General features: G+C 37.4%; 1 protein-coding gene across 4 annotated transcripts in view; it reads left to right on the forward strand.

Moving 5' to 3' along the window:
• PHKA2 (phosphorylase kinase regulatory subunit alpha 2) overlaps window positions 1-27,599 on the forward strand; it is a 70,428-nt gene that overhangs the window by 29,603 nt on the left and 13,226 nt on the right. For 2 of the 4 annotated variants that reach the window (XR_015796825.1, XM_088144872.1), the window contains exons 17-31: window positions 2,905-3,049; window positions 5,171-5,249; window positions 5,881-6,047; window positions 7,102-7,275; window positions 8,654-8,742; window positions 12,127-12,260; window positions 13,479-13,635; window positions 14,351-14,430; window positions 15,156-15,234; window positions 15,355-15,484; window positions 17,631-17,732; window positions 17,857-17,975; window positions 18,567-18,596; window positions 21,321-21,374; window positions 26,985-27,158. Coding sequence is in view for 3 of the 4 variants with exons in the window: in XM_088144872.1 (XP_088000998.1) it covers window positions 2,905-3,049; window positions 5,171-5,249; window positions 5,881-6,047; window positions 7,102-7,275; window positions 8,654-8,742; window positions 12,127-12,260; window positions 13,479-13,635; window positions 14,351-14,430; window positions 15,156-15,234; window positions 15,355-15,484; window positions 17,631-17,732; window positions 17,857-17,975; window positions 18,567-18,596; window positions 21,321-21,374; window positions 26,985-27,158 (1,713 nt within the window). In the remaining variant the exon portion in view is untranslated. The remainder of the gene's footprint in view (window positions 1-2,904; window positions 3,050-5,170; window positions 5,250-5,880; window positions 6,048-7,101; window positions 7,276-8,653; window positions 8,743-12,126; window positions 12,261-13,478; window positions 13,636-14,350; window positions 14,431-15,155; window positions 15,235-15,354; window positions 15,485-17,630; window positions 17,733-17,856; window positions 17,976-18,566; window positions 18,597-21,320; window positions 21,375-26,984; window positions 27,159-27,599) is intronic. The other 2 variants (XM_088144875.1, XM_088144874.1) reach the window with 2 other exon arrangements.

Genomic DNA, 27,599 nt, shown 5'->3' on the forward strand with positions numbered 1-27,599 from the left:
CTGATCTGGGTGATGATTGCTGGTGAGGTGATCTTCTGGTTTTTTGTCTCTTTTGAATAGTATGTAGATGCTGTTTATCTCTATGTGTCTGTTAATTGCTGCCTTGTCTGAATACCAGGCTTTCAAGAATTCTCTTGCATATTTGGATTTAGCTTGATTTAAAATGCTGACAGTTTCCTAGTTAAAACTATGGTTAAGTCTGTCCATGTGTTGTGAGATTAAGGAATTTTCATCATGTCTTCTGACTGCTAGTTGGTGCTCATGGATGCGCTCTGCTAGTCTTCTGCCTGTCTGTCCTACATAGTGTTTGTTACAGTCCTTACACTGTATGTTGCAGATGACTCCTGTTTTTTCTTCTTGGGCTACTGGGTCTTTTGGTTTACTTAAGATATTTTGGAGTGATTTTGTTGGTTTGTGTGCTACAGAGATGCCATGTGGTTGTAATAGTCTGTTGGTGGTTTCTGAGACATTTCTGATGTATGGCAGTGTGATCCTTTTCATACCTTGTGTAGTTTGTGTTGTAGTAGGTTGAGTGGTCAGGCATTTTTTGATAAAATTACGTAGATATCCATTTTGTTGGAAGATGTAGTATAGGTGGTCTTTTTCCTTTTTCTGGTGTTCTGGGTTGCTGCAATGCATTTGTGCTCGCTTGAATAATGTTCTTACACAACTCCTCTTGTGGGAGGTTGGATTTTTTTACTTTGGTAATGGAGTACTTGATTGGTGTGGGTTGTCTTCCGATAAACTTGGGTTTCTAATTTCTTGTTGTTTCCTCTGCTGATGAGAATATCCAGGAAGGGTAGCGTGTTGTTGTTTTCTTCCTCTCTGGTGAATTTTATTCCTTAGAAGATGTTGTTAATGGTTTCATGTGTCTTCTCTAGTTGTTTCTTTTTTATTATAACAAATGTGTCATCTGCATACCAGATCCATACTTTAGGTTGTATGTGGGGAAGTGCTATAGCTTCTAGGTGTTGCATTACAATCTCTGTTATGAGTCCTGATAGTGGTGATCCCATGGGTGTACCTCTGATTTGTTGGTATATTTGTCCATCAAACTGAAAATAGGTGGTTAGGCAGAGGTTGATGCAGTCCATGATTCTGGGTATTTCGATCTGGGTGTATTTGGTTAAGTCAGGTGTGTTGTGTAGTACTGCTGATATGGAGATAAACAGCACATAGAGATAAACAGCATCTACGTACCATTCAAAAGAGACAAAAGACCAGAAGATCGCCTCACCAGCAATCACCCAGGTAAGCAAAGGTTACCACCAGGCACACAATCAAGCAGTGAACATACGCTAATCAAGGAACTACCAGAGGAGCAAAACAAAACCCCCACCCTCACCAGCACCGGAAAGGCAGGCCACAGCACATAAATAGAGAGCAAACTCCATCCCATTTTAGCACTGAAGATGTTACCTAGCCGGGTAATGAAACGTTTGCAAGAAAAGAACCAAGCTCAGAGAATCCCAAGGATTCCATAATTCCATGTGTATAAAAGTCTTTCATTTGGTGAATAATTTCAATTTTTATCTATTTATTAATCATTAAGATATAATATGGCCTGACAAGTGATCCTGGTTTGTGCATTAAGTATCAGGCTGTTATCACCATTAATCAGAAAGGATCAAATGCTTGTCCATAATTCTTTTCACCTCTTTGCCAACTTTTAATGCATAACCGTGGTAAAGATTACCTGACTGAAGAGTAATGAAATGAACAGGATTAAATAATTTATACTTTGATGTATTCTACTCCTGTATTTTGGCTAATAAATCTGGAGAAGTGTCAAGAATATTTTCTTCTATTTGTAATTTATGAGTTTTACGCTTTATAGATTTTCTATATCATATGCTCTACCACAACGTTGCCAACCATTTAATTATTTAATTTAAAGTTTTTATGATCATTTTAGTAATTTCATGAAGTGGTTTACATAAAAGCAAGTAATACAGCCATCAACAACACTAAGATCTGGTTTTTTTATGGGTATGACCAGCATGAACAATAGGACTGATGGGAACTGAAGTCTAATAACACCTGGAAGCCTTATCATGGCTTGCTAGAAAGGCAGGTGTTCCCACTGAGCTCAAATAAGGTGGGCATACTTCATATAATCCTGCACCTCATTTCTGGCTCCTAAGTATCTAAAGATCATCATACTGAAATTCTGCAGCAAAATGGTTGTATTACAGGCTGTTTTAGAGATAGTTTTAAGGTTGAGAAAGTAATGGTTTACATCACAGATATCTCCTGCTCCCATTTCCATCCTTAAATCCTCAAAAATAAGCTGACAATTTTGGAACCATCCCTTCCAGTCTTCTGTATCCCTCCAGAAGTGGCACATATGTATAACTCAGAGGTTGCTCACTCCTAGCTTGAGATTTATATACAAGAAGGAAGATTTGAGGTATTCTGGCCTCAAGTTGTTTAGCTCTTGTAGACTGAAAAGTCTATTAGAGACTATAGACTTAATCCAATTTATTGATCTTATTGTTGCAGTAGCTGTAGTATCAAAAACGTCTTCAAGGAGCATCTATATAAAATGCAGTGGTCCAAGTAGGAATTTACCAAAGGTTGAATGCTTATCTTTAAAAAGAGGAGATTTAATCTGGATTTTAAAATGTTATTTATGTATTTTAATGAAAAGACAATCCCTCCCATCAAGATGTTTAATAGAAACTGAAGCCCCAGTCCCAGTGGATAAAAACTGTGATATAGGCCAAATATATGTTTCAAAGTTGCTGTTGAGAAGGGATTTCCTAAACCAGTCATACAAGTCTGATGCTAATAGGCATGCTGTACAGCATTGATGGGAATAGTAACTCAGCACATCTAGAAGGTACCAGATTGGGGATTCCAGCTCTAAATGCGTAGTACTTTTAACTTGAATTTTGCTTGTAGTTTACAGATCAGCATCACTTCTACCTGGCTTTGGACAATCGGATGATTGTGGAGATGCTACGAACTGAGTTGGCCTACCTCACATCCTGTTGGAGAATGACTGGAAGACCAACTCTCACTTTCCCAATCACCAATACAATGCTTGGTCAGTAAGAATAACTTATTTGATATTTTTATAAATGTTTAAGCTCATAGCTTAACATATGGAGTATTAGCATTTTGATTTTCAAGCTATGTTCCCTGCTAGACCAACATGAAGACACAGAGTAAAAAATTTATTATTGTTGGAAATGTTGGTTTACTACTGAAAATAAATTCAGTTTCTATAAAGATTGATGTTAGCCTGGCTTTCTTATGAAGAAACAGTTTAAAATAGCAGAATTCATAGAAATAAAATGCTGGTTGCAAATCATTTGGCATGGTTCTGTGTGAGGTGACTTATTGTCAGGTTCAGCCCAAAAAACTCCACAAGACAGTACAGATACAGTTCTGTTGCGTTTATTAGTTTCCACCTCAAAGACAGAAATCTCTCCAGACTGAATCTAAACTTCCCAAGCCAGCAAGCCAAAACACCGTGAATTCCTTAGGGTGGTGCCAGTCTCATCTTCTTAACCTTCCCACGCTCCTGTTGGGGGCTAAGGGAATGCTTATCTCCCCGAGCGCGGCCTTCATCAAACCATTCCATCACACTTATTTTCTTCATCAAAGCAAAGAGGCAACGTGATTTGCTTCAAGAAAGCACTTTGTGTTGCCTTAAAATATTCTCTTTCCTCTGGCACTGGAAAAGATGCCAGAGAAAAGTCTTTTGCACATCTACTGATTTCACATGATAACTTTGGATTTTGACAAGGCTAGAGGAGAAAGCTGAAGATCTTCTCAGATGCACTGACTAAAGCCAGACTGAAGCTCTGATGTGTGCTGGAGGAGAATGCTAAGAGGAGAAGCTTATCTTGTAGCATGTTCTTCAGTGTTCTCCAGCAGTGCTCATCAAAGCCAGATGAGGCTTCTGTGCGGGTGATGTGCATGTGCAGAAGCCTCCTTGGGCTTTCCCAAGGAGGCTTCTGAAAATCTTTGAAGGTGCTTTGTTTCAATGAAGATTTAAGGACAGCGCCCCTTTCGCAGCATGATCTTGTTCCTAAAAGCAAAGGGAAATAGCCATATTGCTTTGCAGCTCCTGTTTCGCATATTTGGCATTTGGGAAAGGCAGCATATTCCACAAGATAGATATTTCCTCACACAGCATGTCATTTATCAGTTTTAAATCAACTACTAGTCATTTTCATTTGGTGGTGTCTAGTTCTAGTATTACAGGTGATGGAGAAAAAAAATCACCTTTTCCTTATCATGTATAATTTTATAATTCTCAGTCATATCTCTCAGAAGCGTCTTTTCTCTGAACTAAACAATCCCAGCTGTTGCATCCTGTCCTTACATATCAGCCCCTTGATCATCTTGATTGCTTTTTTCTGCACCTTCTCCAGCTCAGTGACATTCCTCTAGAGGTTTGGTGACCAGAAACATATATATCAAGAGTTTGGTAGCACCATTTCCAATTAACAAATTCTATTAAAAGTCATAAGATTTTGTGAGCTGTAGGTCACTTCTGTAGCTCCTGAAAGCTGTGCCTTATAATAAAATTTGTTAGTCGGAAAGGTGCTGCCAGACTCCTGATTTTTTGTGACCATACTATAGGCTAACATGGCTCTCCACCTATAATGTCAGAAACATATACTGTATAGTACCGTAGATGTGACCAACTGTATATTTGTATAGGATCATTATAATATCAGCTGATTTATTGTTTATCCCTTTTTGAATGACCCTAGCATGAATTTGCCTTCTTTAAAGCACACTGTAAATGATTTCACCAAACTATCTACAGTGAACCCAAGACTTCTTTCTTGGTTGGACATACAGTATGGCATTTGCATCACTTGTGCAATAATGTCATGACACACGTGACAGCCCCTCCCCCCCATTCCTGGGAAAACCCATAGTCCAACTGAGCTTATGCTTTTAGTTCTCATGACTAAAATATGTGTGATGTGTTTGTTTATTGTGAATAAAATCACCTACAAATGGGGTGTTGCTGTTTTTCTTCATTGGTGAAGGGAAGACTCAAAGCGAGAGACAATATAGTTTAGATGTTGCTTAAACCAAAACTTTTAATACTGGATTTTCTTTTTAAGTGAATCATTAAAGATATTTCTCCAAGATGTATGTATGTATGTGTTTGTTTATTTATTTATTTGTTTGTTTGTTTTAGTTGATGATGGGACTGATATTGATCCCGCAATTCTTGCCACCATAAGAAAGCTCGGAGATGGATATTTTGGAGGAGCAAGGTGAGTGTTATGCGCATTGGAAATAGCTGAGACAGTTCCTTTTTCTTATTTTTGGCAACAGTATAAAACTTTTTGGTCTAATGGTTTTTGTGATTAGATGTTACTGTACAATTTATACTGGAACATGTTGTTAGAAATGCTGGATTGTTTCTATTTACATTTGTTACTCTATGTATTCAGTGTATTTTAAAATACTTTGTAAGTTCCAGAAAATCAGCATGAAAGGGTTTTAATGAATAACATTAAGCTGCTGGTCTGATACCAAGTTGGGAAGTGTAGATAACACAAACAGACAAGCTAGATGACTCTGCAAAGGGCAAAAAGAAGATGCAATGGTGATGGGCATCTTTATTTCCTTGAGCACCTAGCTATCAAATATATCTTAATATGATCATTTATCTATCATGATATCATGTGATCCCAGTAGTTGTGAAAAACCCATTTTTCTATCTAACAATTGTTGACCAGCATGGTCCTTAGGAATTTCTTTTCCACAGTATGTGCATATGTGTATATGTGTGTATATGCATATATGTCTGTGTGCTTGTATGTGTGTACAGACACCCAGAGATATATGTATGGCTATATATAATGAATATGTATTCTTCCTCTTCAATCTGTTCTTTTCCAGGGTGAAGTTGGGCAAACTTTCAGACTTTCTGACCACTTCATTCTATACAAACCTGAGCTTTTTGGATCCTGATTGTGATAGCAAACTGTTTGATGATGAGAGCGGAGGCTACTCTAGTCCCGAAAGTGGCTATGAGCTGGAAGATTATGCAGACTTTTGTGATAAAGGTAATGATGCACTGTCTTTTCATTTTATTCGAGCAGTATTTCCACATATAAAAATTGGCAAATAGTAACCAAGAGCAATTTTGGCCATATTTGAGGAATATGTTATTTTAGTCCTTTTTGGATATGCCACCACAGCAGTCATGCCTCAATGAGTATTGTGACATATTCTAAATTGAAATGATATAGAAGAGTGTTCAGGAGCTGCAGTTAGTACAAAATGCATACACTGGATTGCTTTCTGATGTGAGTTTGTTGACTATATTACATTAGTAAGTCATCAACTGCTATGATAAATAATTCGTTTCTGGCTATAATTCAAGATGTTGTTCCTAACTTATAAATCCTCAAATGGTTTGGAGACAGATTATATCTATAAATGTTCCCCCCTCCCAAATGAATCTGTAATTAAGATCTACTTGATAGGATTAAGAAAGGGTTTACTAGGAATAAGATGGACAGTCTTCCCTAAGGAAATCAGAGGGGTTCTTTTGTTTAATTTTGTAAAACAGTGTAATTCCATATGATTTGTATTATAATTATGTCCATTCTTTGCTATTTAAAAAAAAATTTTTTGGTGATGTTTAATGTTTCCAAGCTTTGTTAAAAAATTAAATTAAGTCCATGCCAGGCTAAAAAGCAACTTGGAAATAATTTGATAAGTAATATTAAGAAAAAGGGAAAAGCTTTTTCAGAATATCTAAAAAACAGTATCAGAAAGCACATTTCAGCAAGTACACTTGTATGTTTTGTTCAAAGATGTTTAAGTTGTTTAACTGAAGAGGGATGGGAGATCTGGATGTTCCAGAAGGAAGTTTGGGGCTTAATGGATAGCAGAATGGTTTAAGAGGCTGGGTATTTATGGGGAACTGAGGCTGGAAGAGTTGGAATAAAATAAACATCTTGGATGTTGAGAGTATACACAATCATCAGAATACTACGTAGAACAAAAGTTCTTGTCTTGCTCAAACCATGCATATGCCAGAATATAATGTTAATTGGGAGGAAGCATAGTTTCTTTACTTCAAACAGCTTTTCTTTGAATGTTTCTTGACAGAAAGCCAGGATGAACTGGACCAGTATATAAACAGTATGTTACAGAGCACTGCTCTGAAATCATATTTACCTCCACTCACAAAAGGCACTGGTTCATCCTATGTGTTCAGTGCTGCTCATTCTACCAGAGAAATACTATCAATCATGGCCAAGACTAAGGGACTGGATGTTCCAAGTAAGTTTTTATAACATTTTAAATCTGTACCTTGTAACAGATGGAATACCTGTAAATGCTGACCTCTTGCTACTACAAAAATATCCCACATGAAATATATTTCTGTTAGTAGGGTTACACCATAATTTCCAAAGAATAAGGCATTATTTTCAGGTATCTGTAGAAATAGTAGAACAGACACTATCAAGGTACATGCATATTGGAAAATTTGCCTAGTTGGTCACACATTGTTAGAAATAAAGTATGACTGTAAGTACAGACAGAAATAAGAATCCAACGTTTGGAGAGTATTCTATTTTATTAGACTGCCAAATAGAGCAGGTTGTGAATCATTATTTTAAACAATGAAATGCATTCTGATAAAGGTGGAGGAAGAAAAGTTTCAACAAATTATAAATTAAAATTCTACCATATTTCCTCTGATGATTTTGGCTAGAGACAAAGGGTTTCATGGTTAGGTAGGTAATTTGTGAGGTGTTAAAAATCTAGAAGTACAGGGAAAATTGGGACAAAATTGAGTGCAAACTGTAACAGTTCCTAGTTCAGTATTTTGGAAATTATATGGCTGTGTTAGCACATAAAACTACCATGATTTACCACTTGCCAAAACATGCCAAAATGAGCCTCTAGACTTGACCATCCCTTCCATTTCCTTTTTTCTTTAGCAGCTTTTCATTTCAATTTCTCTGAATCTGTTTTGCCCTGAGCAGAAAGTGTGAGTTATAATACAATTTGGTTAATTTAACATGTAAGGTTTAGAAATCAAATATTGGCTTAGAATTTGTTATGAACCACAATTCCTAGCCTGGATAGCACAGCAAGCTAAGAATCTGTGACAGTGTAGCTAAGAATGTAAAAGTCCTGACCTAATCTCTGTGTGCAATCTTGCTGCGTCTTACATGCATATGTGGGCATGAAGTGATATGGGAATATGTAAAAGTATATACTGTATGTTTAGTGATTAACATTTTGGCTGTTATTAAATCAATGTGCTGATAATGGAATATTTTCATGTTAATCTGTCTTTCTGGGTTTGGATACAAGTGCTAGCATATACAATCATTTTCTCTAGGCAGGATAACACTGATAGTAATCTAAATAGAAGTTACAGATATGCGTAACCAAACCTTGATTTATCCAGCCTTTTCTTTTTAGGAAAAGCTACTTTTGAAATGGCTACATATTCTCCTTTTTCAACAGTGTCAGCTACTCCATAACAAGCCAGCTTTTCCTGGAAGCAGTCTTTGAAGTTTGGTTAAGTGCGTTTGCATATACTGTCTGACTGATCCTCAGGATCATTTACGTTTTGATCTCCAGCAGCGTTTGGATTCATATGGTAGCAGATCTGTAAAATGGCCTTACATTATTTGTTTTCCAGATGTTTCAATGTCTTTGCCTACAAAGGTTTTAAACACTCACCGGAAATCTCTGAACCTTGTTGACTCCCCTCATCCACAGATAGACCAGGTAAGCAGTTCTAACATTTCCATTTGGGAAATATTGTGCTTACTGCTTTTATAAATTACTGTAATTCATTCATTCAAATTCAAAGATACACAATTAGAACAAAGATAGTATTGGAGCATGAGTTGCACAGTCTCACCAGCTGTCCATTTTTGGTAAGTAAGTTAAAATTAAATTTAATGGTTTTAAGAAAAGATAGGAGAGAAAAATGTCTATTCGACTCTGATGGACTACTTTGTTTTGATTATATCCTCTTTTCCCTTGCCCCATCCAGATGTGGGCCCTGGCCATGAGCAAACACTGAGGCAGCCCTTGACCCCAGACAGGAACCACTTCTTCTGGGCAGGTGGCTTCACATGGCATTTGAGTGGCATTCTGTAAATACAAAAGTAATGGGTAGTCAGAACGGTGGCTAAAATATATTTCATATTATTTATACTGAAATATAACTAAAACCAAATGTAATTATTATGCCAATTACTGGTCAGTCATTATTTAATAGTGTCCTCCTGTTATCACATTAAGAACTGCTATTTGATAACAGCTATTGGAATCTCTGGCAAGAATACTGGAGGTTTTTAGGGATCATATATAATCTTGCAGCCTTTAAGTTGTACATCTCTGCTATAGAATATGTTGTTGTACACAAAATCTACATTGGTAAAGTATGGGGAGACAATAATGAAATCTTGCATATTTCTGTTCCATTTCTGGAGAGCTACTACACTTGTCAGTCCATGCAGCCTTCAGAAATTCACCTTCATTCCTGAGAAGGTAAAGGTAGTAAGTCTATACCCTATCCATTGTTTTTCACACATCTCAGATACAAAGAGTGGATATTAAAATCCTAGAAAGTGTGTGGAACCTTCCTCAAAGCCAGGAAGACTGTGTCTGAAAGAGGCATAACTCATTCATTTGGAGAATATGAAATAAAACAGCAAGTTCCTGATCCAAAGATGGCCTTTGTATTCCTTACAATTTAATGTTCACTTTTTAGCATAATACCCCACTATGTTCCTTACCCCTTTGATCTACATTCTCTTCTGTACAAAAGCTCAGTGGCCGTCATAGATGAGAAGAGCAACAGCTGTTCAGAAAAGAAGAAGGAAGGTTGTACAATTTGTATGCAACTATACCTGCTTACTGTTTCAAATCTCATGTGACTGCTTTTTAACCAAACTGCTTGTAGTACCATGAGTGCCCAGTTGCTAGTTAACAGGAAGCTAGAAATTTAGTAATAGTAGCAATGTCACAGATAGGTATTGAGCTCAGTCTTCTATTGCAAACACTTCCAACATACAGAAGGAGCTGGAATGTTTCCTAAAAAAAGAAAACTAAATTAATATATTTATCATGCACTTATAATTGAACACAGTACAAACCTAGGATAAAACAATGATTGATACCATAACCTACTACAATCAATTCTAGCATCACAATATAAAACAAGGAGCATCTAGACTAAAAGGCCCATGGCAATTAATAATATGAACATCCATACATTCCAATTAATGGATAAGAATGTTTTCAAGCAAATTCACAGGAACCTAGGAAAAATATCTTTTAATCTTTAAGAGATCTGATTCCAAATGTGGTGGAAGTTGATTTCCAAGGAATCAAAGCTGGATGGTAAAAGTCTCTTGACTATAACATAGCTATTCTACTATATGGCAGAATTGCTCAGTCCAGGCCTGATAACTGGATCAAATGCACAGGCACATAAACCACTGGCAGGTCTTTCAGGTAAGTGGGTATGCCCACATACAAGGCACAGTGTCTCAGTGGCACCAAATTATATTGGTATCTTTCACAAATACCTAACAAATGTAATGATTGGTGGCAAAAAGAGTAAGGGTAAAATAAGGAAGGTCCAGAATAGTATGAACAGCAGCATTCTGGATGTGAATGAAAGGGTGGAAATGAACTCATGAATAACCCAGCCAACAGGCTGTTACATTAATCCAAGCATGACAAAGCTGGGTCATGAACCAACTATCAGCTAGTGCTGAGGAACCAACAGATCCTGCAAACCTTCAGAGAGGGCATGCTCCGGACCCCCTCGGCAAAAGAACTCCGACTAGCGGGGTCCAGAAGGTGGGCCTTCTCTGCTGTAGCCTCCGCCCTTTGGAACATCTTGCCCCCAGAGGTGAAACAGGCCCCCTCACTCCCGGCCTTTCGGAGGGACTTGGACCTGGCTTTGCCATCTGGCCTGTGGTGGGAAGGGAGGTCATCAGATATGGGGTTGGCTAGCCCCCTAGAGGCTTGGTGTTGCTTCAGTCGGCCTCCTGGATTTTTCCTCTTCCTTTTATTCTGTCTAAATGTGTTTTCTTATAAATTTTAACTGTATATTTATTTATTGTTTTAATCTGTTGTAAGCCACCCAGAGTCCCCCACTGGGGGGAGATGGGCAGGGATAAGTTTAATAAATAAATAAATATAGTAGAGATTACAAACATTAACAGTTTGTCTCTGTGGATGGTTTTAAATATAGCCTGGCATTGATTGGATGCCCAGGTTCCTCATAATTGAGGAGATCCACAACTGGCAACCTTGAAAACTAAGGGGAAAGGGAAGGGATGAGATGATCAGAGCAGAATTCAGTCATCTCTATCTTATCTGTGCTTGATTTAAGATAGTGGGAGCAGAAATCCTGCCATGACAGATGGAAAGAAATGCTCACACTGTATCACCCAGAACAGGGACAGACAAATAGGCCTGAAAGTTTAAGGCACAGATATGATAATCAAACTGGGAAGGCAAAATCAGAGAGCCTAATGGGAGAATATTTAAAGAAAATAATAAGGCCCCCAGCACTGATCACTAAGAATGAGAAAGATTGAGACTAAAAATCTCTCAGCTTTGAAGCTTATCTTTCATAACTTGTTTCATTCTTTAATGTCTTGATTGCAGCTTAATTGCCAGTGTTTACCTTCTGAAATGTATCTCTAGCCTTAGTTCCATAGAGTCAACATGGTATACCAAGGTTTTCAGACAATGATCAGTTAACCCATGTTGTTATTTCAATCAATGTACAGTCAAAATACATTTATAATTTATCATTTAGAAAGGGTTTTATCTTTGTTTTCTTTAAAAAGCATCATGTAACAGGTAAGCATGATAGCGATATTAGATATGTGAAAATTATAGGAACATATATACAATATCAGGAATAAATAACAATGCAAAAAAGCTATCTCATCCAAAATTGCAAGATTTTCTCCTTGAATAAGATTGGTTAAACTGCATGGTATATTTCAACTGCATTAATTTGGTTCCTAAATATATCATATTGTCCTAAGAGCAATCACAACTAATGATCTACCAAACATCCTTATATGCCCTGCTCCTTTTGACTTTTGTCATTTGGTGTTTGTTTTTGATTAATAGGAGCCAAAGACTGTTCTTCGTTTGCCCAAGGATGCTCATGGTGATTTGGATTGTGAGAAGTTAGTTGGGCAGCTAACAGAATGCCCTACTTTACATGACCAGGCAGATATATTATACATCTTGTATCTAATAAAGTAAGTTTCCTTTTATTTTCTATAGGCAGTTCTTAATTTATTTTTTAAAATGATCTTCCAGAAAACTAAATATTCAGCTGTACTAACTTTATGTGAGGTTGCCATTTGTTTCTGTTCCTGTTCGGTCTTTCTGTTTCTTAGAGTCAGATAAGAAAACCTTATATCTCCTGATTCCTGACCTTGAAATTCCTGTTAGTATTACTTACTTTGCTCCCTTTTAACAGTACTAATAAACTCATCTGATAGATCATCTGGTTTTCCGTCAATATTCCATGTTAATTTTGTCAAATTGTCATTCCATTATCACAGCACAGGCTGCCATTCATGGAGCAGCTACTTGTTTTCACATGTCACTTTTAAGGGCACAAAACTACTTTCATGCAAAAGACTTTTGGGCAAGAATAGAGGAAATATCTAAGTACTTGTTTAATTTTGAAACAGTACAGGTAGTCCTCATTTAGCAACTGCTTTGGATAGCGACTGTTCATACATACAATTGTAATAAATGGTAATAAAAGTTATTTTCTGACCAATGCACAGATTTACAACAACAAAAGCCGTCAGCGTGAAACTGCTTAAGGTCTCAGTTTAAAGTCTTAATTAAGGTCACAGAGCTGAGCTTGTTAACTTGCCCTTAGCACTTTTTAGGGACATGGTGCGCTATGGAAAAAAACAGCTCGGGAAAAGAGAGTTTGTTTAAGCAATCTCTCTGCCCCGAGAGGGGGCAAAAAAGGGGGGGGGAAATGGGTCAGGCACAGGACACTGTATGAGAGAACGTTATCTGAATAAGATGGCAGAAACCAGTGATCTTTACAGCATCTTTCTCTGTGTCTCTGCCGTGTGGTTCACCTAATGACTGTGTTGCTTGGCAACCATTTCACCAGAACCAATTGCGGTCACTAAACAAGGACTACCTGTAATGCCGTTAACCTCACTGAATTGTTAAGTTCTTAAATCAAGAACTGCTTGTTGGGGCTTTCAAAAGCCCTGTGGGAAATTAAATGTAAAAAAACTCATTAATTTTTAATATGAGTTTTCAAGTATATAATTGTATTAAAAATTAAAGCTTTTAGAGCTGAATTTCAGACTGGAACTTTTATTTACTTCTGGCAATTTAGTCGAGGTTGATACACCTACAACCTACGGTATCTCCCTTTCCTTTTAAAAAAGTAAATAAATAAGGACATATAACCACTGTGATATTTTTTGTCTTGTAAGAGGTCTTGATTGGGAAACGCAGCTCTACGGCCAGTGCGGGGTCACAGTTCATTGCCTTCTCAATGAACTTTACAGCAAAGCAGGCCTAAACCAAGAATGGGGCTTAATCCGCTACATCTCTGGCATACTGAAAAAGAAAGTTGAAGTCCTGGCTGAGGTATGGAACAAATAAATTGTTTCCATGTCAGTTTCTCCCACCCTTGAAAAGCAGCTTTAAAAGAAAATGCTGACATAGCATGCATTCAAGTCTCTGTATGCATTCATACAGAGAATTCTTGTTCAAGATTCCCACTTATTGAGAGATGTGACAGATACAAGATTAGTATTATATAATATAAGCCCCGTACAGATATTTGGCAGCATACAAATACAGGTAACTTTCTTAAGATATAGGTGCCCGTATAGTCTCCCCATAGTAACCCAGCATGTTGAGCTGCCTTTTAGATCACTGCATATTTAAGTTCCCAAAGTATATTAGAATCCTGATTTTCCAGATATTACATCATCTGAGAAACTCACCTTAGTAGGGCAGGCTCTGTACCGCTTGCTTCCGACTTGTGAGGGGGCTGAAGCATGTTCCTCTACATTCTTCTCCAGTAGGTCTAACTGCATGAAGCATAAAAACTGCATTTGGTTATTGTCTTTGCTGGGCCTCCCTACAAAACATTAAGGGAGAAGAGATAGCTGATTTTCTCGTCTCGTCATGCTTTCTTATCTCAGATGCTGAGATACCATAGAACATGAACTTGGTCTTCACATTGACATTAGAGATATGGAGTGACTAAAGCAATTTTTCAAAATGTAAGATAGCGTATTGCAATTGCTACTGCGTATTTAACAAATTGAATCCGCTTCTTTCCATTGTGTGCTAGGCCTGCACAGATCTTTTATCCCACCAGAAACAACTTACAGTTGGCCTCCCACCTGAGCCTCGTGAAAAAACAATTACAGCGTAAGTGAACTTCTTTATCTTAAACCAATGCCTTGTTTTTCATACTTTTTGACGACTTTATTATTATTTTTTCTATTCCAAGTGAATAATAGAGCCCAATCATGCTGGGTACTTATGTGCATTTCAAGTCAGAATTTGTAGTAAAAGTATTAATTGGGGGAGCATGAGTCATATCTGAGATCATACAGGATCTTAGCAAGTTTGTGAAGAATATCTAATAGCAAAAATGGTCCTCTTCATTAGCAACACCACTGTTGTGGCTTGATGGTCAAGGAAAAACTTGAAAGAATAGAACCATTTTTTCCTCAATTACACATAACTGAGTACAATTCTAGAAAAGGCAGGACAATTTCAATACATTCTGCAGTTTTGGGTGTGTCAACTGTCCTGGTAATCATGGACAGCTAGGAATTCCAAACAGGTGAGTGAGTCATTTGGCAGAGATAGCAAAAGATTCTTATTCTGCAAGTTTCCTTTTCTCCAATCTTAGGCTGTGTCGAGGCAGATGTTTCTTTACAAGCCCCTTAAGGGGCAAAAAAGATGAAAACCAAGCAACACAGCCTGCTACCCTTCTAGCAGTCTAATAAAAATGTTTGCAGTCTGATAAGTTGGGAGGGTAATTCATAAGGCTAAGCTATTGGCTGGTCTTCTCAAAAAATGGCCAAAATAGCCAGAGTCACTGACAGATTTTTGCTTATGCCTTTAATTAAGTTCAATTTCCTTAGGCCTTTGCCTCCTGAAAAGCTGACCAAACTAATATATGAAGCCAGTGGCCAGGACATCAGCATTGCAGTCCTTACACAGGTAACATGAAAAGAAGCCTTGATAAACTTTTTGAAGAAATTGTTTCATTATTGCCACTGTGTACAGTGTGCGATGGAGATCTCTAAAATTAATCCTTCTTCTCTTCCCCAACTCTGGCAGGAAATCATAGTGTACTTGGCCATGTATGTCCGGTCACAACCTAGTCTCTTTGCAGAAATGCTCAGACTCCGCATTGGGCTCATTATTCAAGTGATGGCAACAGAACTTGCTCGCAGCTTGAATTGTTCGGGTAAGGCTACTTTCTTTCTACTACTACTCTGGAATAAAACAGGAGTTTCTAAGTATATTTCAGAGGTGAGAAGCTAGATTACAGTAGGAAAGACAGATTTGCATATAATAGCTAAACGATAGTGAAAAGAAGTCAAGGGTAAAGGAGGAAATAGAGGACTTCCAGAGAAGGCAGGAGAAGATTGTAGGTAAAGGCTGGTAATAAGCATGTTATGGGGCTAACATACTCATAACAAATCAGAAACCAAAATTCTATATTCCAGGGTTTTTTTTTTATTCTTGTCAACTATGCTGTTAATTGATGAGATATTTTTAGGAACTCTTGACACTACCTATTCTTGCTTGTGACCATATGATCCAATGGTGATTACACTCAACTTTTTTCCATTCATTTTCTCTGTTCCTTCTTCGAAGAATATACAGGTAGTCCTTGACTTAGAACCATTTGTTCAGTGACCGTTTGAAGTTACAATGGTGCTGAAAAAGGAATCTTACGGTCCTTGAAGTTGTGGTCATCCTAGCACCCCTGCGGTCACGTGATCACAATCGGGGTGCTTGGCAACCCATTCACACTTATGACCAGTTGACAGGCGCCCCGCAATCACACGATTGCCATTTGCAACCTTCCATTCCAGCTTCTCCAGAAAGTCAAAAACGAAGCTGGCAGGAAAGATTGCAAGTTGCTGGGGTAAGTCTCCCCCACCTGCCCACCCTCTTCCAGCCCATCTGCGCTCGCACCATGCTCATTGCACACCCCCTCACACCCTCACTGACCTGAGGGGTGCCTCTTGTGCACCCCCATACACCCTCCCTGACCCACTCCGCACCCCAGTACACCCTCCCCGACCCCACTGCACCTCTCGTGCACTCCTGTGCACCCTCTGCGATCCCCGCGGTGCCTCTCGTGCACCGCCATACACTCCCACACACCCTTCCCAATCCGTGCCACACCTCTTGCACACCCACAATTCCGGTCCCAACTGTCATCGTAAGTTAAGGACTACCTGTATATAATTTCAAGCAAGTTATAAAATCTGACACATCTGTTGCTTGATTTATATTTGTCTTTATAATGCTTATTTCTCAGAGCAAATAAGTAAATGACCTATTATCGTCTGAAGATAGATATGTAATGGCTAAGGTTATAACAATGGCAGTGGTCTTAGTTTCAGTGTAATTATTACACAGATAAAAATAACAATTCAGTAATTGTATAATAGCTATTATAGAGTTTAAGGTCTTTCATCAAGAGAATATGGCTTTTTCAATATCAAGATGAGTTTGTAGCTGAATGCATTGTAGCATTGAGATTCCAAGTGAGAGAAGACCTCCTATATCCCCTAGAGAGGATTTACCATGCACAGGATTACAGGCTCAATTATTTTTTCTCTACAGAATCTTTGCAACCTGATGTTCTCCTCCATGAACTACAGCTTCTCTAATTCCCAGATAGCAAAGCATAACTAGAAATAATTTGTAGTCCATACACAGAGAGCACCAGTTTGGGGAAGGCTACCCCACATGTCGTGTCTATGGCTCATAGTCTTACCATAAAAAGAAAAACCCATAGATTGGCTGCTTGTCCCTACATTTCACAGCTTCTCGTATGCTTGACAAAGTCTGCAACAACTGTCTGTTGCAAAGTCCTGAAATAATCCAATAAAACAAGTTAAGTGGTTTTCATTGGGACAACTGTGGGCAATACTATGTGCCCCATCTTCCATTTTCAGAAACAGTCCCAGAAAAGCTTCAAGGCAGGAAATATTTTTGTTATTTGTCTAAATAAAAGGCTGAGTTCTTGGTGTCAAAAGTGAAATGTTGTTTTGAGATTTGGGTTTGGGGCAGGGGAGGGGGAAGAGTCGTACTTTGCCTCATAGGCACAATGTGGCATTGTTTTGACTTGATGCAATTATAGTCTTCTCACAAGGGAAAGAAAAAACCTGTTCAAATCATCTTCCTGAAAACAATTACACCAGCTATTTATTTTTACATGATAAGGGACTGACAGTGATGCTCATCATGCCTTTACTAAGCTGACCAGTAATAACTTTATCCCTGCAGAATGGATGATCTGTACTCTTGACAACATGTTCTCATTCATTTTAGTTGCTCTTGAAATTTAGGGTCTTCCTTTTTTTCCCCTACAGGTGAAGAAGCCTCTGAAAGCTTAATGAATCTGAGTCCCTTTGATATGAAAAACCTCCTTCATCATATTCTCAGTGGGAAAGAATTTGGAGTCGAAAGGAGCAGTAATATATGCTTATACACACATATACATATACATATATATATAACTTTCTTATTTTTTAAAAATCCTCTTCTGTGTGTTTAAGGTTTTTTTTGGTACCTTTCCCTTGTCTTCTCAATCCTCAGTGCGTCCTCTCGATTCCTCTACATCCAGCCCTGCTATATCTATCCATGAAGTGGGCCACACTGGAGCGACAAAGACAGAAAGAAGTGGCATTACAAGGCTGAAGAGTGAGATGAAGCAGGTGAACGCATGTTTTCTCTGCACTTGCCTTCAGGCAGCCTAGCACAGAGAGCTAGTACTTTCTGGTGGCTACAACTGGTCAGTAACTGTGACCTAAGCTCTGCTTAATTTTTGAACACATACGGGGTCTGAAGGATTGTATATTAGTTTCTGCATCCACCAGGGATTAGGGGTTATGCCAACTGTCATATGTCATTGGTTTTTTATATATTTTAATTTGTTATTAGATTTGGGCATTTTGTATATCACCCAAGGACTTCAGGGATGGATGTGAAAAATTGAAATAGTAACAATGATGATGTAATAATGCCACCGCCTCAGTCTTTTCATGCTGATGGACTTTCTGGAGCAATGGTTAATATTGCTTGAGGGACTGAAGAAGGGGAGTTTAGCTGAGTTACCATTCTTTTACAAATCATTTTATGATATCTCTGAAATGACAATAATAACTTGCAGGTTACTGCACCCATTATATAATTACTACCACATTACGCATAAGTAATTCTAGATTATTTAACATTTGTACCTGTTATATTAACTATTTATTAAATATATAACTATTTACAATGGGTTTCTTTCCTCCTTTTTCTAGAGACATAGGAGACTAAGTAGTAATGAACAGGTGAAATGAAACATGTCTATCTGTGTACAGGAAGCTGTTAAATCTGCATGTTTTTCTGTGGTATTGCTCAGCTGCATTTGCAAATGCATGCAATGAAATATTAAAACAAAAATTATTAGTAAAGTTACTAATACACGATTATGAGTTATGTGTGTATATGAAGCTTCCATGGGCTTGCTCTGTGTGGGCTCCAGGCTGGTTTCCAGAGTCACCAATTCAAGGCTGTTTTCTTTTCTGTAATATTTTTGGAATATGTTACAGTAGCTTAGCAGCACCATTTTATTATATTAGCAATTTTCTCAGTGCCATGTCTCTCATTATGTTTATACCTTTAAACATGAAAAAGGTGAGGGTGACCAGAAAGACAAGTGTCTGATATAGGGACCATTAACAAGCCAGGGCTGGCAGGAATTCCTGTTGTCTTTTGACTTTTTGAGAAGTAGAAAATCACCCACCTGGAGCTCTTGGAGGCTCCGTGTTTGCTGTGTGTTTTTACTACTTCTTTCCTGACTTGAAATTGTCAGTGGAAATAAATATGACTTAATATCCTTTCTTGACTGTTTAGTGCTGCTATCTGAACCATTATGCATAAACCCTCCTCAGCTCAGGGGAATAAAGGAAGCTGCCTTTAGTAACTCAGTGTTTGGGGTCATCTTGCCCAATAGTAGTATCTACACTGACTGGCAGGTTTCAGATGAGATCTTCCAGATCTTACCCAGAAAACATCAAGAATTGAATCTGGCATTTCTGGGCATATTCTGCCATTGAACTACATTCTTTCCTACATCTAAGTCAAATTGAATAGGACAGATTTATCCCAGCCTAGTCATGATTTAGAATTGATTAGGAAGCAGTTCTGCCTAGAATTATTTTTCCTATAAAACTGTTACTAGATGCTTGGTCAATATTTTTTTCAGATAATTTTCTCAAAGCATGTGTTCCCAATTTATATTCCATTCCTCTGTAACTGTATGCATGTTGACTACTTACTGTGAAACTAATTTGCCATTAGAGGTCTTCCATTATGGTTCTTATTGCACTATAGTATAAACTGATTAGTGGGGATAGGGGTAGTTGTAAATGAATGAATTCTTGAAAGTCAGGACACTTAATTACATATCCAAGCTTGGAAATTTGAAGTTTTACTTGTCTGCCTTCATTTTAAAAGACCGTTTATTTGTGAACCACCCAGAGTTGTTGGAAGTTGGGTGATATATAAATTATAATAACAACAACAACAGGAATAATAATGCAAAAGGCAGCCTTACTTGGAACAGCTTATATCCTGTGCCAATACCTTTAACACGATCAAACAACCACATCTGCCTATCCCAGGTCCTTGGGAAGGACTCGATCGATAAAAATGCCAAATCCAGTCTAAATATCTGGATGACTGTGCAACCAACAACAACAACAACAACAATAATAGAACTGACTTAGGGAAAGATGGTGAAAACTTGTAGTGAATATAACTCTTGCTATAAATCTCTGTAAACTTTATTTTTTAAAGTGATAAAGTGCTTCTTTCACCCTTCACCATGAGATGCCCCAAAACCCAAACTGGATTTTTGAGAAGGGAACTCGTACCTATGTAACCACAATTCTTCCAAGCCCGAAACAGACCCTATGAGGCAGTTCTTGCCTTTGCCAGAATTATCTAGAAAAGGGGCGGCACTTGCATTGTGATCCTGCTTTCATCAATCTGACCCTCCCATTTTCCCCATGCAGATACCACTGCTTTGGGGCAAATTGGTTTGTTAACGTATTTATGTCCTGTCCTTTTTCCAAAGAATTAGAAATAGCATTTTAGATTTGCAATCAACTTGTATGGCAGTTAGATAAGGCCTAATAAGTTCTCAATACGACTGACTGGTTTCATAGACCTCCTCAAATCCCACTCCAGGTGTCTAGTTATTCAGTTCTGCATTTAGCAACTAGTTGCTTAGAACCCCAGCAGGGAGGACATGCAAAAATAGAGTGAAAATGTGGGGGAAATGAACCCTTCTTTGTAGCTCGGTGTATTCAGAATTCATGAAAAAAATTCATGAATTGGAATTTGCAGAGAAAGAAGAGAAAGCTGCTTCTCAGAAATGGTTTACATTTTTATAGTGCTGCACTCCTGGAAGATTCAAAGTGATTTACATGTATGAAATAACCCAAAACATAGATACATACATTTATTTAACCCTTCCATTTTCAATGAACTGATCTGTAATTATTTGATCAATGGTAAAATTCAAAATATTCTGAATACCATAGTTAATGCAAATAAGGGAATAATTTTGAAACTTTTTTGTGATCTTGGAATGTTTTCACAATAATCTGGTCTTTGTTTGACATTGCATTTGCATGCATCTTCTTGGTATAGGCCCAGATTTTGATGCTTATTGTAAACTTCATATTTTAAAGTTTGTAACCTAGATTTTATTCATTATTTGGTACATCAATATTCTCAATGACAACACTGGAAACAAAATCCAGAAGTATGCAGATTTATGTCAAAGAGAATAGAATATATTTTCATTTGGGCACAGAATGAAAATATTCAGTTTTCTCTAATACTACTGAAAGTATAGCAATGTAACCGTCATAACAGATATTAGCAATGGAAAGACTGTGAGTGTTTCGAGTTTTGTTCTTTTTTAATACATTCATATTTTTATCCATGTTTTGTTGATTTTCCTTACTGATTATTTTAATTTGATTTGTATTTCTGTTTTGTAGTTCTTCTATGGGGGCCATTCCACATCCAGCAGCATGCACTCATCCAGGTCCATGGTAATCCATCATTCAGAAACTTAAAATCTCTCTCTTCCCTTACTGTGGACAGCCACAAAGCTAAGATCAACTGGCTTTAATTTCTCATGTATTAAAGAGCTTGTAATTTTTTTCCTTACAGTGAAAGTCATACTAATTATTAATAAAAATATTAAATATTTATGATGTATTATATACATCATGTGATTGGAATTATATGATAGAATTTAATGTTCAAAACACAAGGCATGTAGATTTTCCTGAAACAAAAGCTAGAAAAAGGGCAAAATTCTATAAAGTAAGAATTTATTGCTCCCTATCAATATGCAAGTTCTCTTTAATTGTTAATGTAAACTGTAATGTTATCATAGAAATGAATCCCAAAATATATACTGTAATCTAGTTTCATTTTATTAAAATGAATGTCTGTGAACTCAACATTTGCTCACATGAAGTACAGTGGGGCAAAAAAGTATTTAGTCAGCCATCAATTGTGCAAGTTCTCCCACTTAAAAAGATGAGAGAGGTCTGTAATTTTCATCATAGGTATACCTCAACTATGAGAGACAAAATGGGGGGGGAAATCCAGAAAATCACATTGTCTGATTTTTAAAGAATTTATTTGCAAATCATGGTGGAAAATAAGTATTTGGTCACCTACAAACAAGCAAGATGTCTGGCTCTCACAGACCTGTAACTATTTCTTTAAGAGGCTCCTCTATCCTCCACTCGTTACCTGTAGTAATGGCACCTGTTTGACCTTGTTATCAGTATAAAAGACACCTGTCCACAACCTCAAACAGTCACACTCCAAACTCCACTATGGCCAAGACCAAAGAGCTGTCAAAGGACACAGAAACAAAATTGTAGACCTGCACCAGGCTGGGAAGACTGAATCTGCAATAGGCAAGCAGCTTGGTGTGAAGAAATCAACTGTGGGAGCAATAATTAGAAAATGGAAGACATACAAGACCACTGATAATCTCCCTTGATCTGGGGCTCCATGCAAGATCTCACCCTGTGGGGTCAAAATGATCACAAGAATGGTGAGCAAAAATCCCAGAACCACACGGGGGGACCTGGTGAATGACCTGCAGAGAGCTGGGACCAAAGTAACAAAGGCTACCTTCAGTAACACTATGCCACCAGGGACTCAAATCCTGCAGTGCCAGACGTGTCCCCCTGCCTAAGCCAGTACATGTCTGGGCCCATCTGAAGTTTGCTAGAGAGCATTTGGATGATCCAGAAGAGGATTGGGAGAATGTCATATGGTCAGATGAAACCAAAGTAGAATGTTTTGGTCTAAACTCAACTCATGTTTGGAGGAGAGAGAATGCTGAGTTGCATCCAAAGAACACCATACCTACTGTGAAGCATGGGGGTGGAAACATCATGCTTTGGGGCTGTTTTTCTGCAAAGGGACCAGGACGACTGATCTGTGTAAAGGAAAGAATGAATGGGGCCATGTATTGTGAGATTTTGAGTGAACACCTCCTTCCATCAGCAAGGGCATTGAAGATGAAACGTGGCTGGGTCTTTCAGCATGACAATGATCCCAAACACACCGCCCGGGCAACAAAGGAGTGGCTTCGTAAGAAGCATTTCAAGGTCCTGGAGTGGCCTAGCCAGTCTCCAGATCTCAACCCCATGGAAAACCTTTGGAGGGAGTTGAAAGTCCGTGTTGCCCAGCGACAGCCCCAAAACATCACTGCTCTAGAGGAGATCTGCATGGAGGAATGGGCCAAAATACCAGCAACAGTGTGTGAAAACCTTGTGAAGACTTACAGAAAACGTTTGACCTCTGTCATTGCCAACAAAGGATATATAACAAAGTATTGAGATGAACTTTTGATATTGACCAAATACTTATTTTCCACCATGATTTGCAAATAAATTCTTTAAAAATCAGACAATGTGATTTTCTGGATATTTTTTCCCATTTTGTCTCTCATAGATGAGGTATACCTATGATGAAAATTACAGGCCTCTCTCATCTTTTTAAGTGGGAGAACTTGCACAATTGGTGGCTGACTAAATACTTTTTTGCCTCACTGTATGGTTATAGAATTAAACACTGGGAAAATGAGTCTGCATTAATTAAATAAAAAAATTTTTTCCAAATGATGAGCAGTGGATAAACCCACACAATCCTTGTCCACATACAAAGATGCAAATATTTAAATACTAAAATCAAATAAAAATCAGAAACTGTAATATCACCTAATGCCATGAGCACAAAGCAGTCTAAAACCAAAATATGCACATAATCCATCCCTTTTTAAAAGTAATCTAATATCATAGTTATCATTACATTTCATAATGCCAAATTTCGTAATAGTAAATACAGTGTGAATTGTCAGTTCCATAGGCAATCTGAAATTCTACTCATATGGGAGAGGAAATTTTTATTTTTCTTTCCCATACCATTTCTTTCCATTAGAAAAGGAGGTGTGCTGGGACCGGCTTCCAGCTAGGTTCATCAACAACATTGATTTGCAATGATTTATCAGTAGAAGAGTTTTACCATTATAGGTACAGACAACCAAACAGTACTACTGAGCTAGAATTGCTTCAGTGCTAGCACTTCCCTGAACTCTAAGATGACTCAGTGTCAGCTCTGCTGAATGGTTCATTCAGTATCTCAAACCTTATGGAATTCAAATGACTTCAGCAGGGGGGAAATTTGTTTCCTCCCCCCCGATCTGCTTTAAATAGAATGAACATAGATCAGTAATTCAATTCTTAAAGCATAGGGCTATAGATGAGATCAGCCTTGCCAAGCATAAGGTCTTTCACAGGATGTCTCTATATTTCTGGGGAAGTTTGCAGAGATGAGAGAGTTGCAACATGGATGTTGCCTTCAGATTATTAATTGGTCCATCTAATCCAGTGTAACTGGCATTGACTGGCAGCATCCTTCCAGGCTCTGCTGGAAGAGTTTTCAAATGCTACCTGGAGATGCCTGGTAATCCCTGCTGCCATAGCCCTTCTTTTAATTCTTCCTAAATGATATGGTTAAAATATAAGTGCTGATTTTGCATATTGTAATAAATATATCATGAAGCCTATATGGTTTGGCAATTATAATTTAACATCTGATGGTGTGATCCATACTTAGGTAGTATGATACAGTTGCAGTATGGGGTAATAGAGAATCGGTCATGAAGACTTTGAGCCATCTAAACTCAGTATATCCCAAAGACCTGTAAGGTTAATATCTGTGAAGGAGAGAATCATTTATGACATCTTGAGTTCTTGGAGGAAAAGTGGATTGGGAATTAAAATAAGTAAGATTTTTTTTCCTTTCCAGAATATGCTAAAAGCTTTCTAAGTGGTTATTCTGCCTTTACTTGAAGTGAATTTAGAAGTTTTTAGTTCTTGAAACTATGATTTCGTCTATCAAGGAGACCTGTACCTTTTAATAGTTGTATGAAAACATTTTAGTAGGTGAAGTTTGTCCAAAGTGCCTTTTCCTACAACTTCCAAATGTTCAGGAATTCTGTCTCATCAGCTTGTTTATTTTCACTGGCAATGTTTAAAATCATTTAATAGAATTACATTAAGGAATTTACTGAATTTCTAGAATAGTGTTTCTTAAATTGAAAGGATTATTTTGTACTTATTTCAGTATACTGTTGCATTTTAAAAACTCAACAAATTATCAGTATATATTACAGAAACAATTACAAAGAAATGAAACTAATCAACCTATCTTAATCCTAGTTTTACCCTAACCTTCTCCAACATGGTACCATCAAGATGTATTGCATTACACCTCCCATCACTCTGTTTCCCAGCAAGGCCAGTGGCTATGCTGCCTGCTAATGATAAAGACTGCAGTCCAACACATCTGGAGGGGACTGAAGTGGGGAAGAATTTTTAAGTAAAACAAACTAACCTTCTGGCACTTCCAGCAGGAGATTTCAGGCTGTTATCACTATAATCAGTTTGGAGCAACTATCAAAAATGCTTTTTTGTTTGCTCCTGAAGCATGGATGGTATCTTAAAGAAAATCTAGAAAACTTTGCCAAATGGGGCCACACCGAAAGGTCCTTAGCTGAGATCTGAGATGTTATGCAAGTCCTGACAATGGAAAGCAAACTGTTTTTTTCTTTCTGCAATTACAAATTCTGTGGCTGGGGAATTCTGGGAGTTGAAGTCCACATTTCTTAAAGTTGCTAAGGTTGAGAAACACTGGTCTAGCTAAGCTAATCAAGACTAACTGGTAGTTCAGTTAGTACTATAGCACAGCACCTGAAGAAGGGCTCCTTAGACATTGTAGCTTGAAATGTAATAGGCCAGAGTTCTGCATAAAATACCAGAAGACAGCTAGTTTAGTAGATATAATACAACAGAAATATGAAGTAATAATCAATATTTTATCTAAGTAAATGAAGGTAGTATGTTTGTAAATAATGTGATCTTATGTTTATCATAATATAATTGCTTCATTATTGTTGAAAGCTCATCAGAACTTAGTCAGGAATGGCTACTGATGTCTAAATTACCTTACAAGAGAATCCCCGTATGGAGATACAGTAAAAGGAGAGACAAAATTAGTAATAGGAGACTTAATAAACTAATAAATGTTTTATTTCAATTTTACATGCAGTATGACCATAGCAGTTAAGGTGCTAGATTTGTGGAGATTGTGAATTCTAGACCTTCCTTGGGCACAGAAGCTGACTGGGTGACTTTTTGCCCAACCTAACTTACATTGTTATGGGGAAAATAGGAGAAGAGAGCATTATGTACACTGTCTTGAATTGGACAAAATAAAGGCAGGATATAAATCTAATAAATAAAAAAATAAATAAGCCTCAATCCTTTATTATCCGTAGTGTGGCAGACAGTTGTATCCTGCCCATACAAAGCAATAGATGGCTGAATAGCACAATAATACAAAAAATGGCTTATGCAAAAAAGTATTTTAAATAATTAGCTGATTCTGCATATTTGTGCTGGCTCTCCATTTTGATAAATGCATGGTATCAAATAGGGTAATAGATGGACCTTTGAAATACAAGGATGTCAGTCACCGGTCAAAATGGATGTTGTGTTCTTAAAAATCACATCCCCATAACCAATTAATTTAAAGTCCATGAACTGTTTAAAGATTTTAAATAAAGCACAATTTATTTTTGCTAATTTATATATAGTTAGTAAAGCTTTGCTAGCTTTGAAAATGTTTCAGAGGAACCGCTTCAGACATTACATGAGCACAACATCTTCTTCTACTAATTAAATTAGTCACATTGGTTTTCAAGCTTCTGAATGAGACTGGGAAAAAAAGATATAGCTGTTTTAATGAATTGTTGATATCTTTTCATTTAACCAGTGGTCTCATTAAGTCACTGATGGGCTACAAATATTAAATCTATACTGTGAACTTAACTCTTTATTTGACATTGCTGACAAAATATGCAAGAAGTTCCTGATAGATTTTAAAAAAGAAAGGCATAGGTAAAGAAAGATTGCATTGACAAGAGAAAATAGACTGGTCAGGCACTTACGGTATAAGGAGAGGAATGGCCTCCACAAGCAGACTTTCTTATTTGAGGCATCAGACTGGTGTTTCTGAGAAATTGGTGTTTCTGTTGCCTTATGGAATTAATTTTGTCTTTTCTACAGAGATGCAGTAGCCCATCTTCTCCTACTAGTACATCGTCCCTTACTGGGTCAGGTGGACACTCCATTAGCTGGGGTGACCGACAAGGACAGTGGCTTCGCAGGAGACGACTCGATGGTGCCATTAATAGAGTCCCTGTGGGATTCTATCAGAAAGTGTGGAAGATCCTTCAGAAGGTAATTGTAGAAAGCAGAAGGCAGAACAATGTTGCTTGATAATACTGCTGTTTAATGTGCATCGTTTCATTTAGAATCTAGCTACTTGGTTTAAAAAGATTAAAGCAGTCAACTGGCCAAAACTTACTATATTGAAATATTTTGAAATAATGTGTTTCCTCAACTACTTATGAAGAAAACACTTGACTTTTTATTTTAAATTCAAATTTTCATGAACATAGATAATATTTTATAAAATATTATATACTGTATTTTCTGAAAATATTTTCAGAACATTTTTCTGCTTTTGGGTTGTTGTTTTTTTTAAATCTCCATGGTACTTCCTCATGTGAACTGGACAGAACTCATTCTGGCCAAGTATTTATAGGCATAACAAATCACAATTTCAAATAGTTATTTTGATCCCTAGCACTGTTATACATTTTTTTAAAACCTCACGCA

Source organism: Python bivittatus, unplaced genomic scaffold (assembly GCF_059951505.1).
Source record: "Python bivittatus isolate LINGU-HERP-01145 unplaced genomic scaffold, Pbiv_v1 ctg000350_np1212, whole genome shotgun sequence".
In the NCBI taxonomy this organism is placed as follows: Eukaryota; Metazoa; Chordata; class Lepidosauria; order Squamata; family Pythonidae; genus Python; species Python bivittatus.